At 43.1% G+C, this 13168-nt stretch overlaps 1 protein-coding gene across 1 annotated transcript in view; it reads left to right on the forward strand.

The window, feature by feature from the left end:
- The first annotated feature begins 1154 nt into the window (after positions 1–1154).
- The window catches only part of RPS6KA2 (ribosomal protein S6 kinase A2), a 473151-nt gene continuing 461137 nt past the window's right edge, over positions 1155–13168 (forward strand). Inside the window, exons 1-2 of the mRNA XM_074990258.1 lie at positions 1155–1424; positions 12080–12124. Of these exons, the coding sequence (XP_074846359.1) occupies positions 1362–1424; positions 12080–12124 (108 nt within the window). The 5' untranslated portion in view covers positions 1155–1361. The remainder of the gene's footprint in view (positions 1425–12079; positions 12125–13168) is intronic.

The following is a 13168-nucleotide window of genomic DNA, read 5'->3' on the forward strand; positions in this document are numbered from 1 at the left end:
AGGGACTACTGTAAGGCGGCTGGTGGCTGGGGAGGGCTGGTGGTCAGTGGGTGATGAGCACCCACTTCTTTTCCTCCCCCCCCACCCCCCCGGGTGCTCAAGCACCAGGTAATCCACTGAGAAGGCACCTATGCTGGTCACTGCTAGAAACAGGATACTGGGCTAGATTGACTCTTGATCCAATGCAGTATGGCCACTCTTGTGTTTTTACATGGTACCATGCTGTATTGTGCAGACCTTTAAGGCTTTAGTCAGGTTTTCTGTGGTCCTTACGTAGGTTTTGATCTGCACGAGTTTGCTCACTGAATGGTGCATTGGGATCGGAGGGCATCTTTGGCTCCGAATGAATTGAGCACCTTCCATCCTCCAAAACTGCTCTCACCCACCAGGTGCTGACACCTAGTCAGAGGGAGCGGAGTCCTTTTAGACTGGCAGAAATGAGCCTTAAGGTGGTTTTCACACCAACTAAAAGGCAACACAACCCCCGAGAGGCTGCATAGGCAATAACACCACTGCAGATGAGGAGATTCAGGAACGCTATGGGCACACTGTAGCATGGGCATTTCACCTGTCTCTTCATGGAACAGCAGCTCACTTAGCAGCCAGTCAGTATTTTGATTTTTTTTTTTTTTTTTTTTTTTGTATTTCCTTACTTCACTGAAGCGGCTTCCATCCCTTGTATGAGGAGAGACGGAAAGGCGGCATGCACTGCAATGTTTGGCTGCCACTTGAGGAGAGAATTAAGCTTCCAGACAGAACAGACTCTGCCCCACTGGGAGCTGCTGCAGGTGCCGTCAGTACAGGAGCCAGCAGCTAGCCTGGAAAGGAAGGGCTCTGCTCCATCTCCCCTCCCATCTCTCTCTTCCCTGCTTGCTCTGTGGTTGCTATAGCAGCAGCCGCAGCAGCATCCTCACATTCAACTTCCACCCATCATTTAAAGAGCAAATTAAGGGTTTTTTCATAAAGTGGATGCTGGGGAAGGAGGAAGAAAGGTAGTTCAATTTACTGCTGCAAAGGAAGCATTCCCACTGACAAAGTCACTTTGCAAAAATCTAGAGCTGCAATTCTATCCGTCCATCCATCCTTCCCCCTAATTCAAAGCCTGAACGGGAAGCAGCAGCAGCTCCTCTGTGTGTCTGTCTGCCTGAAGAATGGGAGTCGGTAGTGGTCTCACGGGAAGGCATTACTGAAGATACCTGAAGGAGCTGCATCCTATCCCAGAGGCTGCTGCATTCTGACAGTGTGCCCAACAGAGACAGAACTTCTCGCTTGCTCTCTCGTAGTTCTGGCTGTCTCTCTCTCATCCTCTTCCACTCACTCGCACGCTTTCAATCTCAGCCTTTGAAAGGAAAAACTTCAACATGCCGATTGCCCACTTACTGGAGCTATGGAAAAAGATAGAGGTGGAACCCATGGACACAGAGGTGAGCCACAAACAGATTCCTAATTTCCACAGGCATCCCATGTCCATTGCAAATGGATCAATTAGAAGATGTCATTTATATAAACTGCTTATTTATGTAAGTGCTTTGGTGGGTTCTTTCAGCATGGGAACCACTGATCTGTTTAGTAAAACTTTAGGATGTTTCTTTCAGTGTCTTGTTTTGTATTTTTGTGAGAAGCCCACTTGTTGATGATCATGGTCGAAGTGTTTCCTGTGTAAGGGAGTGAATTGCTTAATTTACTCGAGCAATGGATTAAGGACAGTAGTAGTGAAATGAGAGAAAACTGCTGCCTGTTTAATCCCCTTTTTTGGAATGATTCATAAAAGACAGAACCAGGAAATGTGTCATGCTGGAGCTCAATGGCTGCTGATTTCTGAAATGATGGGAAAACCTTCAAGTCCTGTGATAGTGTTGGATGCTTACTTAGATGCCTACTGTGAGCAAACTCCCAAAGTACTGAGCAAAATCGGTTGCTTTACAGAGGTGCTTTTTAATGAAGGGGATCTCTTGGAAGATACTCTGGGGTACCCCCAAGACTGGAGACTGCCTATTGTACAGGTTCAATATGTAGTTTGGATTTCTTTGACTTTTTAAAAGTGTAAATAGGTGGAATTAGTTTAAGATGGTGATGATAATGTTACTACTTGAATGCAATGAGCTACCTTGATTTGAATTTTACCTAGCTAAACTATTCCTCTTACTACTAAATGTATGCTTTTTAAATAAACCTGCATTCTTTGTATTCCATTGTGTGCCAACTTTCTTTCACTACAAAATGCTTAATGGAAGAAACCAATTTTTGAACTCTTCCCTGCACTTGATTTTGACCTACTTTACATTCATTTTGCACCACTTCAATTTAATTAGCTTCGGTGGAGTTACTCCTGATTTTGTTCCATTATAGGTGACATCAGAATACACCCACTAGCTTTACTCACCTCTAAAAATCATTGTTCAAACATGGGACTGTACTTTAAGTACCTACCAGAGAAAGTGATTGATAACCTATTAGAAAATTCCCTAAGAACTATACAAGAACTATGTAATATATATAACTATAGAATCTTATTCAAGCATTTTGCCTGCATCAGTCTTCTGTACTTGTAGATCTTGTCTTATGCTTGGGCCAGATATATGCTGTCGGGGTTGAAATCCACACACACAGCAACATAGTTATGCTAACCTAATCCTGGGTGTATAGCATGGCAAAGAACCCCTGCAGCTCCTGTAGTGAGACACTATGCTGAAGCACTGCAGCGATGCTGCTACAGCTGTACTACTGTAGTGGCTTCAGAGTAGAGCTTACAACCTCCCTTCTTGTGTTATTGTTTCAAGTAAGGTTTACAAGCATTACAATAAATACTGTGGCCCTAGCTTGCTGTGCAGCCCCTCTATTAGAAAAGTATTTGCCTGGGATTGGGGAAGGATGATCAAATGCTTTCTTGAGTCATAGCCTTCACTTTCTTTCTTTGTGGCTGGTCATAGTCTCTTAGTTGATTTGTGTCTGTCTCTGAGGAAAATCCTTTATATAGTCCAGACTAGCCTTGAATAATTGCTGTTTTTGGGGAATCTATGCAGCCTATCAAAAATGGCACCTTTATACCACAGTTGCCACTTTGGCCCACACAAAGGGGCACATATGGGGCCTTGCTGAGTTGTTTCAGTTGGGAGCTGAAAATGGCGATGGGGTTGAGCACTCCTTTGATGGAACCGGGTACTTAGAGGCCATGCACATGCAGGCCTGTCTATCCTGAACACAGCAAGCACAAATAACAGCAGGCAGTTGCCTTGCTCAGAATCCGTTTTTGGAACTGTGCCAACAGACAATTGGACACTAGCTTAAAAAAAACACTTGAGCTTGTTGGGCTAGATTCTCAAAGGTGTTGAGACATCATTCACAAACCAGGTAGTTGTGATGGTGTCCATTTTTCTCCCTTACACCAAATAGCCTGTTGGGGAAGGCACTCCTTGGGAATGATGGCCACCTAGGTTCAAAACCCCACTCTGCCACAAAGATTTGAACCCAGGCTTCCCTGCTCGCAGAAGTGTGCCCTCATCATGAGGTACTCTGAGGTGGGAGTATCTTAGTATTTCCTTTTGGAGTTTTTCCACATTTTGCATAAAATAGCTGAATAATCATTGGGACTCTGTGACAGAGTGACTGCTTAGCCCAGTGATTAGGCATTCACTTGGGAGGAGGAACCCCTGGGTTCCAGTCAGTCTCCACTCTGGATCAATAACACTAGGGCCTTTCCCATCCCAGAGGGTTGTCCTAACAAGTCAGCTGTGGGGCACAAAATGACCTTCCTTTCTTGTGAAAACCACTCTTATTTTCCTTTGCTTTCCTTAAAATACCCCCAAATGATTTACTTCCACCTTTTCAATTTGTCAAAAAAAATCAGTGTTGGTCCAACCAATACGAAGAAGTTTTTAGGTGTCTCACCTCTGGAACTGCCAGCCTTAAGTAAGTAGTACCCATGCTGAACAATAGAGGAGGGCTAAAATGCAAATCCGTTTAATCCACGCATTTAATAGTTAAGCCTTTGCCACTGGGTTGATGATGAGACTGTTCTTGTGTGTATGATGAACCAAAAATAAGCAGACTGTATAATTCCTTATATAAATTAGGATCCTAGATCAGTATTCTTGTTGGACTTAATTGCCGGCTTTTAAAGAGCCATTTGGTAATGGACTATAGATGTGTTCATTTTTTATTCATAAAACAAAACTTGAGTATAGTTTAAAAGAGTTAAATAATTCTTAACGTCCAAAAGGTCTATTACTTGCTCCACAATCATGGCTTATGTCTAAATCTGGCTGCTAGCATTTTTTACTTGCTTACAACCTCTTTCTTGGCGGTCATTTGAAAATGAGTAGGATGTCTTCATGTCACCCTCCTATTTGTGAGTCCATTGATGGCTGATCATCCCAATTCTGGAGCCAGAGATCTGATCAGAGAGGGGGCTCGTGTTGGTAGCTGTTGGAGGGGCACCGGGCAGTTTTTGATGCTCTTTCCTTCTCTGCCTCTGGTCATTGGCACTGCGGTGGGACCTCTCAAATTGTGCCACCCCCATGGGTTACCTTTCTCCACTGGGGATGGTCTTGGGCAAGGTTCTCCCAGATGTCAACACCAATGCTGCACTTTTTCATGTATGCCTTCGGCATGTCCCTCATATGGCTTCTACTGGCCCCCAATGCTCCTCTGTCATTCCTTCAACTCAGAAAACACAATGTGTTTTGGGAGGTACTGATCAGACATATGAGCCATGTGACCAGTCCAATGAAGTTGTTGATGAATGATAATGGCTTCAATGCTCTTCCATGTTTGACTCTTGGGACTCTAGTTTTCGTGCGCCTATCCCCCCAAGAGATATTTAGGATTCTTCCTAGGCAGCATTGATGATATTGTTCAAGTGCCTTTAAATGATGCTGGTATGTTGTCTAGGTTTCACATGCATACAGTAGTGTTGGGACAACCACCACATGGTATTCAAGGAGCTTTGTCTTGCAATAGATGTTCTGGTTCTCAAAGACCCTTTGTCTCAAATGGGCGAAAGTAGGACTTGTACAGCACAGACGATGCTGGATTTCCTCATCAATGTCAACTTTAGTGGGAAGATGACTTCCAAGGTATGGAAAGTTTTACACATTTTCCAGCAGTTCTACACTGACTTCAATAGATGGTACATAAGATTGTCCCAAAGGCGAAGATTGGTGGAGCACCTGGGTTTTTTTTGATGCTCAGTGTGAGCCCGAGATTCTCGTATGCTTCAGCAAAGGCATTTAAGGTGGTTTGCAAAGCTGTGGGACAAAGAGCAGCAGCTGGGTTGTCATCTGCATACTGGAGCTCCACGATTGAAGTCATGGAGGCTTTAGCTTTAGCCTTCAGTCTCCTGAGATTGTCTGTGGAATCAATGGATAGCTTTTCAATCTTCACGCCATCTGGAAGCTTGCCATCAATGAAGTGAAGGGTCATGGTGATGAAGGTGCTGAACAGTGATGGGACAATGATGCAGCCTTGTTTGGTTCCCATTTTGACCTCAAAGGGGTTGCTTTGGGATCCACTGTTGCTCAATACTGTGGCAGTCAATTTGTTGTGAAGCAGCCTTAAGATGCTAATGAATTTTTTGGTGCAGCTGATCTTTGAGAGGATGGTTTGCATGGTGCTATGATTGACTGAGTTGATTTGCTTTGGTGAGGTTGATGGAACTCATGTATAAGGCTTGGTTTTGTTCACGACTTTTTTTTTCTTGCAGTTGCCTGGCAGTGATGATCACGTCCCCTGTTCCTCAGCATGGTCAGAAACCATGCTGGGATTCTGGGATAATGTCTTCTGAGAAGTAGCAGGAGTCGATTTGCAAGTATTTGAGCTTTTTCCCTGATGTTGCCAGGAGGGAATGCCATGATAGTTTCCACATTCCAATTTGTCATCCTTCTTGAAGAGACTGAAGGTCAGTGTGTCTTTGAAATCTCATGGCCTCTCTTCCCTATCTCAGATATTGAGAATCAGGAGGTGGAGCTGTTTGTGGAGCTCTAACCTGCCTTCTTTGAAGACTTTAGTGGAGATTCCATTTAGTCTGGTTGTCTTGTTGTACTTCATTGCTTTGATGGCATCTTGGACCTCACTTGTTATAGGAAGTGTTGCAAGATTGTCCCTAGGTGGTTGCTGACAGATTTGGTGAAGGGATTGTAGAATCATAGTGGAGGGGCAGTTCAAGAGCTCATTTATAGTGCTCCCTTCAGTGAGAAGCAATGGCTTCATTGTCTTTCAGGAGCTGGGCACCATCCTTTGATTCCGTGGGGTCTCGGTCTATAGACAGTTTTGGTAGCATTGAAGAAATTTCTTGTATGTTGATGTCTGTCTGCAAGATGCTGGAGTTTTTGTGCTCTCTTAGTCCGCCACTGATTTTTTCAAAGTCCTTGTTTTGCATTGCCCTTCTTTCTTGGCATGCAGTTCTCTCTTTGTTGCGCAATTGATATTGCTTTGCCAGGCCCCAGAGCCTTTCCTTTTTGCATCAATCAAGTATTCAATTTCCAATTGTTCTTATCAAACCAGTCCTGATGCTTTGGTGACAACCCCCATCACCATTGTGGATTGAAGAAGGCAGTGATTGCTCCAGCTGTCATCAGCATTAGTCACTGCATGTGTGAGAAGGACATCACACACATCCTGAGCATAGACGATGACATAGTGTCTGAGGAGCCAGAGCTTCAGTTGATGATGTTGCCATGAGGTCTTAAATTTTGTTTTTCTAGTGGAATAGGCTGTTTGTGGTGATGAACTTGTATTCCACACATTGTGTAAGGAGGAGCACTCCATTGGAGTTGCTGTTGCCACCTCTTTCTGCCAGAGGTCCCACACCTTTTCCGACTCTGATGTTGAAATCCCCCAAGAGAATAATCTTGTGTTCTTTGGGGATGTCTTTCAGGACTGTGTCCTATTGGGTGTAGAACTTCTTCACATTATCTTCAGCATCTAGAGTTGGTGCATAAGCACTGATGACAGTTGCCTGTTGGTTTTTGGCAAGCTTTAAGCAGAGTCATGAGACTCTCATTTATGCCAGCTGGCACATCAGAGAGGATCTTTTTGTCAGTTCATTTTTGATGCCAAATTCTACTCTATGAATTCATTTTTCTTCCTGTGGGGTTTCTTTCCAGAAAAATGTGTACCCTCCACCTTCCTCTCTTAGCTGTCCTTCTGATCTGCACATTTTTGCCAGGGCAGCTATATTGATGTTGAATCATCACAGCTCACAGGCGGTAATTACGGTGTGTCTTTTGGGTCACTCACTGTCTGGGCTGTCCATTAGAGTCCGAGTATATTCTATGTTCCAAAGTTTACTGTTCTGTTTCAACCACATAGAGGTGAACCCACTGGATGCAGTTATCCAGCAAGGTGGATAGATGGACCGTGTTTAGCACACCTTTTCTCATGCCCTCTCCATGTGGGGTGAGCAGAGCGGATCCTAAAAAGGGCTGCTCAGTTGTGGATGCAGCAGCTGGACTATTCTACCCCCTCAGCCCTCAAAATGGAATGACTGATACATAACATCCACTGCCTGCGTGCTGGTCCATGAGTGAAAGCCTCCGTATTTCACAATCCTGCTGCTGTCACCATTCACTGTAGGGCTTAAGTTTAGGAGAGTGGTATGCAGAAGAAGATGCTTGTGTGTGGCATCTTTTAACATGGAGGGGTGGGATGTTGCACTGCAGCCACCACACGATTCTTGATGGATAGGAGGCCTGGGATCCACAATGACTGGTACTCTGCTGCAACCTTCATCAACCTTCACAGCTGTTGTAGAATTACCCTTGCTATCCTCTGCCTGTTCTGCCATTCAGGACTTTTAGGATCATTCTTCATCTGGACCCTCCCCCCTTGACCTTGCCCCCAACGGTGACCCTGCCGGGAGTACGATACTCCCTACAGCTTTGCTCTTGGGCTCATTGAATCACACGAGACCACTCACCACAACAAGGTGAAGATCTAAAGAGTGAGTTGCTTATAACCATCTGTACAACATTGTACTGATTGTATACAACATGTTTATAAACCATACTATCATTTATTAAAACTTCAGAAATCTTTTAAAAACAACTGTAGTATAAAGTGACTGTTTGATTCTAGCTGGTATGAGTGGGAATTGTTACCATTTGATAGCTGTTGCATGGCCTTTGATTTCAATGGAAACTTCAAGCCTGAATACCTACAATAGAAAGTTCTTTCAAAAGATTTTTCAAAAGGAGTCTCTTTTGAAAGAGTCCATTGAGCATCCACACACACAAAACATTCTTTTGCAAGTAAATAAAAAGAATGCAGCACTCCTTTTGAAATTGCTCTTCCTTTCCCATTTCAGGAAGAGTGCCCCCTTTCAAAACAATGTGTGTAGATGCTCCACGGACCCTTTTTTTTGGAAAGAGCAGTCCTCATGGGGCCTGATTTTTTTTTCAATCCCTGGTCTGCTCTTTCAAAAGAACGGGGAAGTGTGGATGCTCTCTTTTGAAAGAGCAGATCACTCTTTTGATCCACTTTTTTGCTATGTCTACACTAGCGCCCCCCCCCCAAAAGGGGAATGCTAATAAGACACTTAAGGATATACTAATGAGGCGCTGCAATGAATATGCAGCACCTCATTAGCATGATGGCAGCCATGGCAATTTGAAACTGCCACTTTCAATCATGTGCGGCTCGTCTACAAGGGGTCCTTTAGAAAAGGACCCCATGTAAGTGAGCTGTGCCCGAGTGAAAACAGCACTTTAGAAGTGCCGTGGCCGCTGTCATGCTAATGAGGTGCTGCCTGTTCATTGCAGTGCCTCATTGGCATCCCCCTTTCAACAGTGGGGGGCTAGTGTAGACACAGTGCTTGCATGCACAGAGGCTATTTAGAAAGTTCTTTGGGAAGAGATCTTCCAGAAGCGCTAATTTAGGAAGTTCTCTATAGCGTAGATATAGCCTTTTGTGAATCTAAGCTATTCTGTGTCCAGTGGGTAAGTGTTCAAATCACGACAGTCATCACAGTGAGTTGAATACAAAATAATTCTTCTTTAAAAGCAGCTATTAAATTAACTTAATTTTACCTGTGCCAAACCTTTGTCTGCTGTGCCTCTTCCTCCACAAAAAAAATTTCACGTTTTGTAAACATGACATCTACCTAGAAAGGAAGAGAAGCATCTTATTTCTTTTTTGTGTATGCAAGCCTTCCCCCTTCATGCCAAAAAACCTTTTAAAAATGCATTTACCAGTATCTGGGCATGACTCAGTTGCAAACATTTTAAATACAGCACTTACACTAAATCAATTTTGTATCAGCAGGGGTTTAGTAAGGACATGTATTGCACTGTGTAAAGTGAGTAAACAAGGAAGCATTAAGGGTTGAGTCCTACTTGCTTTCCCTCTTGTCTTTCAGAAGAACTGCTTTGTGAATAAAGGAGATTTGGCCCTACATTATTAAAGATAATGAAGTGAGAATATGTTTTTAGTGGATATGATCTTGCAGTCTACTCAGACAAAGCTCCATTGATTTCAATTACTTCTTTAAAAAATAGTAACAGAGTAAGCCGTGCTAGTCTCTACACTATCAAAACAAAAAGCAGTCAAGTAGCACTTTAAAGACTAGCAAAATAGTTTATTAGGTGAGCTTTCGTGGGACAGACCCACTTCTTCAGACCATAGCCAGACCAGAACAGACTCAATATTTAAGACACAGAGAACCAAAAACAGTAAGCAAGGAGGACAAATCAGAAAAAGATAATCAAGGTGAGCAAATCAGAGAGTGGAGGGGTTTGGGGGAAGATCAAGAATTAGACTGAGCCAAGTATGCAGACGAGCCCCTATAGTGACTCAGAAAGTTCCCATCACGATTTAAACCATGTGTTAATGTGCCAAATTTGAATATAAAAGTCAGCACCATAAGTTGATGGTGGGGTGTTCTGGGGACAATTTATACGTCCAGATTAGTGGAACTGCTATGGGCACCCGCATGGCCCCACAATATGCTAATATATTTATGGCTGACCTGGAACAATGATTCCTCAGCTCTCGTCCCCTATTACCACTCCTCTACTTAAGATACATTGATGACATCTTTATGATTTGGACCCATGGTACAGAGGCTCTAGAAGAATTCCACAGAGACTTCAACCATCTACACCCCACCATCAACTTATGCCTCGATTACAACATGCAAGAGGTACATTTCCTGGACACTACAGTACTAATCAAGGACGGCCTGATCAGTACCACACTGTACCGAAAACCTACTGATCGCTATACTTATCTACACCCTTCTAGTTTCCATCCTGCACACATGACTAGATCCATTGTTTACAGTCAAGCTCTTAGGTACAATCGCATTTGCTCTGATCCAACTGACAGAGACCAAAAACTACAAGAGCTTTACCAAATATTCATAAACCAGAATTACCCACCAGGAGAAGTAAAAAAACAAATTGACAGGTCCAGACACATACCCAGAGACCAGCTACTCCAAGATCGGCCCAAAAAAGCCAAGAACAGAACACCACTGGTCATCACCTACAGCCCCCAACTCAGACCACTGCAACGAATTACTAAAGACCTACAACCTATTCTTAATCAGGATGCTACACTCCAGAAGGCCCTGGGTGACATGGCTGTTCTCTCCTACAGACAACCTCCCAACCTCATGAGGATCCTTACTAACAGCCACAGCCTATACCCCAGGAACACCAGTCCTGGAACCTTTCCTTGCAACAAAGCCCGCTGCCAGCTTTGTCCACATATCTTCTCTGGAAATACCATCACTGGACCTAACCAGGTTACTCACAGAATCACGGGCACTTTCTCATGCTCCTCTACTAACATCATATATGCCATCATGTGCCAACAATGCCCAGATGCTTTGTATATTGGACAGACTTCTAACTCCTTTGGACAAAGGGTTAATGGGCACAAAACAGACATCAAAACACTCCAGATCCACAAACCAGTTAGTCAACATTTTAATGGAATGGGGCATTCTGTCAATGACCTCAAGGTATGTGTGTTACTGAAGAGAAATTATTGCACCATTTTAGAGAGAGAAGTGGACGAGCTGACTTTTATATTCAAATTTGGCACATTAACACATGGTTTAAATCGTGATGGGAACTTTGAGTTACTATAGGGGCTCATCTGCATACTTGGCTCAATCTAATTCTTGATCTTCCCCCTCCACCCCTCTGCTCTCTGATTTGCTCACCTTGATTATCTTTTTCTGATTTGTCGTCCTTGCTTACTGTTTTTGGTTCTCCATGTCTTAAATATTGAGTCTGTTCTGGTCTGGCTATGGTCTGAAGAAGTGGGTCTGTCCCACAAAAGCTCACCTAATAAACTATTTTGCTAGTCTTTAAAGTGCTACTTGACTGCTTTTTTTTTTTTTTTTAAAGTGCATGAATGACTTCCCTTGGGCATTTTCCTGAGTAAGGACTTGGAAGGTCAAGTCTTGAGTAACCTTGTCTGCTTTAAAAGCCAAATTCTCCCTCTTTCTCCCCTCCACCCCATCTCCTCTCCAAGGCCTCAGCATCCAGCTGCTCCTGGCCACAGAGGTGCCAAATAAGTGCCAATACCTCACTGAGAGCTGACCTCTTCTGAAAAATGTGGCCCTCTGTATTCTTTTTGTCCCTCGTGAAAGATTGTTACCTTTCCAGAGCTCCAGAGTAATCCGTTATGAATAATCATGCTTCATTTTTATTCAGTCTTGACATATTAATTGCACAAGTCTGTTTTTGGTTCACCCATAATCTTGTGTAATGTACATTCTTTTAGTCCTGTGTATTACAGTCTTTTTATGTACTTCCCCTAACTTTTTCATATGAGAGAACTCCTTACTTCAATAATAGGTAAGTAAAATACACAGTTTTGTGCATATACCCAGTAGATGCAGTATTGTTTTTTGTCATAGCATTCTTAGGCAACTAGATTCCTAAAAGCTTCAGCAATAACTAAAAACTGTAACTGCTAATACTTTTAACCATTATAAATGTGCAGCAACTGCCTTGACATAAATTGATTCAGATTTACACTGGTGTAACAGAGCAGTCTGGTTTAGAAACTTTTTGGAGGCTTTTCATAATCCATCTTTGAGACTTTTCTTCTTGTTTTTTTATTACCACAGCCTGCAGTGGAAGATGCCAGCTTGGATGATGAATTTACAAGTGAGGTAATTATGTGCATGTTATAATTTTCTGGATATTTTCATGCTTATCAATTTCCTATTTTTGTGTGTGTGCGCGGGGGAAGGGCTGTAGTATTCTGCCCCTACTTGAGGAAATGTTGTCAGAAGTGACTTTCTATCAAATGCTAATTTGAAAATGTACTATTTTGGCTGGCTGTTGGCGATCTGTCCTAGAAATGAGGCTATTAAATTGTCAAGAAAAGTTATGGATGCCACATTTCTCCATGATAATTATTAAAATAACAAGCAAACGGTGACTGTACAGCAGAATAGTTCCCTGCATTGGCCAGAGAACGATCACTATTCTAATAATATTTTTATTTCAATAATCCCTGACATCTCATGAATTGTTACAAAACTTTCAGGGTCATCCTGTCTGGAAGTAGAAGATTCTATTATTACAAGAGTGAGACTGCAAAACTGTGTTGTGAAGGAGGCAGTTTTGCAGCTGAATATGAAGGAAGAAAGGTCTGAAATGTTGCATGAAAGGAGTAGGGGAGAAAGCCAAAGAAGAGAAATGTGAGGAGGAGTTATGAGGGGTAGGAATGGGTGCTCACTTGTATAAAAAGAGCATACACCCACATGCTGACTATAAGGGAAGTAAAGAGTTGGACTCAAAGTTAAGAAGGATGAAAAAGTAGATGATCAGGGTAGACACGACACACTCCAACTCTTCACGTTTTTATGCAAGAGAGCGTGTAACAGTGCTGCCTGGATTCTTCCAGTTCCAAATGTGGTGTGGGGTTGACCTGAAGTCAGTTTGTCACTTGAGTGTTGGTAACTCTGAGGTTTTTCTGTATTGTGGAAAATTCTCATTAGCCAGATGCTCCCCCTCCTGCAGGCCTAAGATGGTCTCTTCACACTCTCCTTGCCCTGCCCTCCCCTCCGCCCCAATGCTCTCAGTTGCCTTTGGTCCTGAGTACCATGTTAGAAATAGTTTAAAGGAAAGTGCCATTCAAAAATGGTTGTATGCAGTTTGCAGACACAGATCAGAGGTTTAATCCCCTTGCCCACTTCAGCTACGTCCAT

The sequence above is a fragment of the Carettochelys insculpta genome, chromosome 3 (assembly GCF_033958435.1).
Source record: "Carettochelys insculpta isolate YL-2023 chromosome 3, ASM3395843v1, whole genome shotgun sequence".
Taxonomy (NCBI): Eukaryota; Metazoa; Chordata; order Testudines; family Carettochelyidae; genus Carettochelys; species Carettochelys insculpta.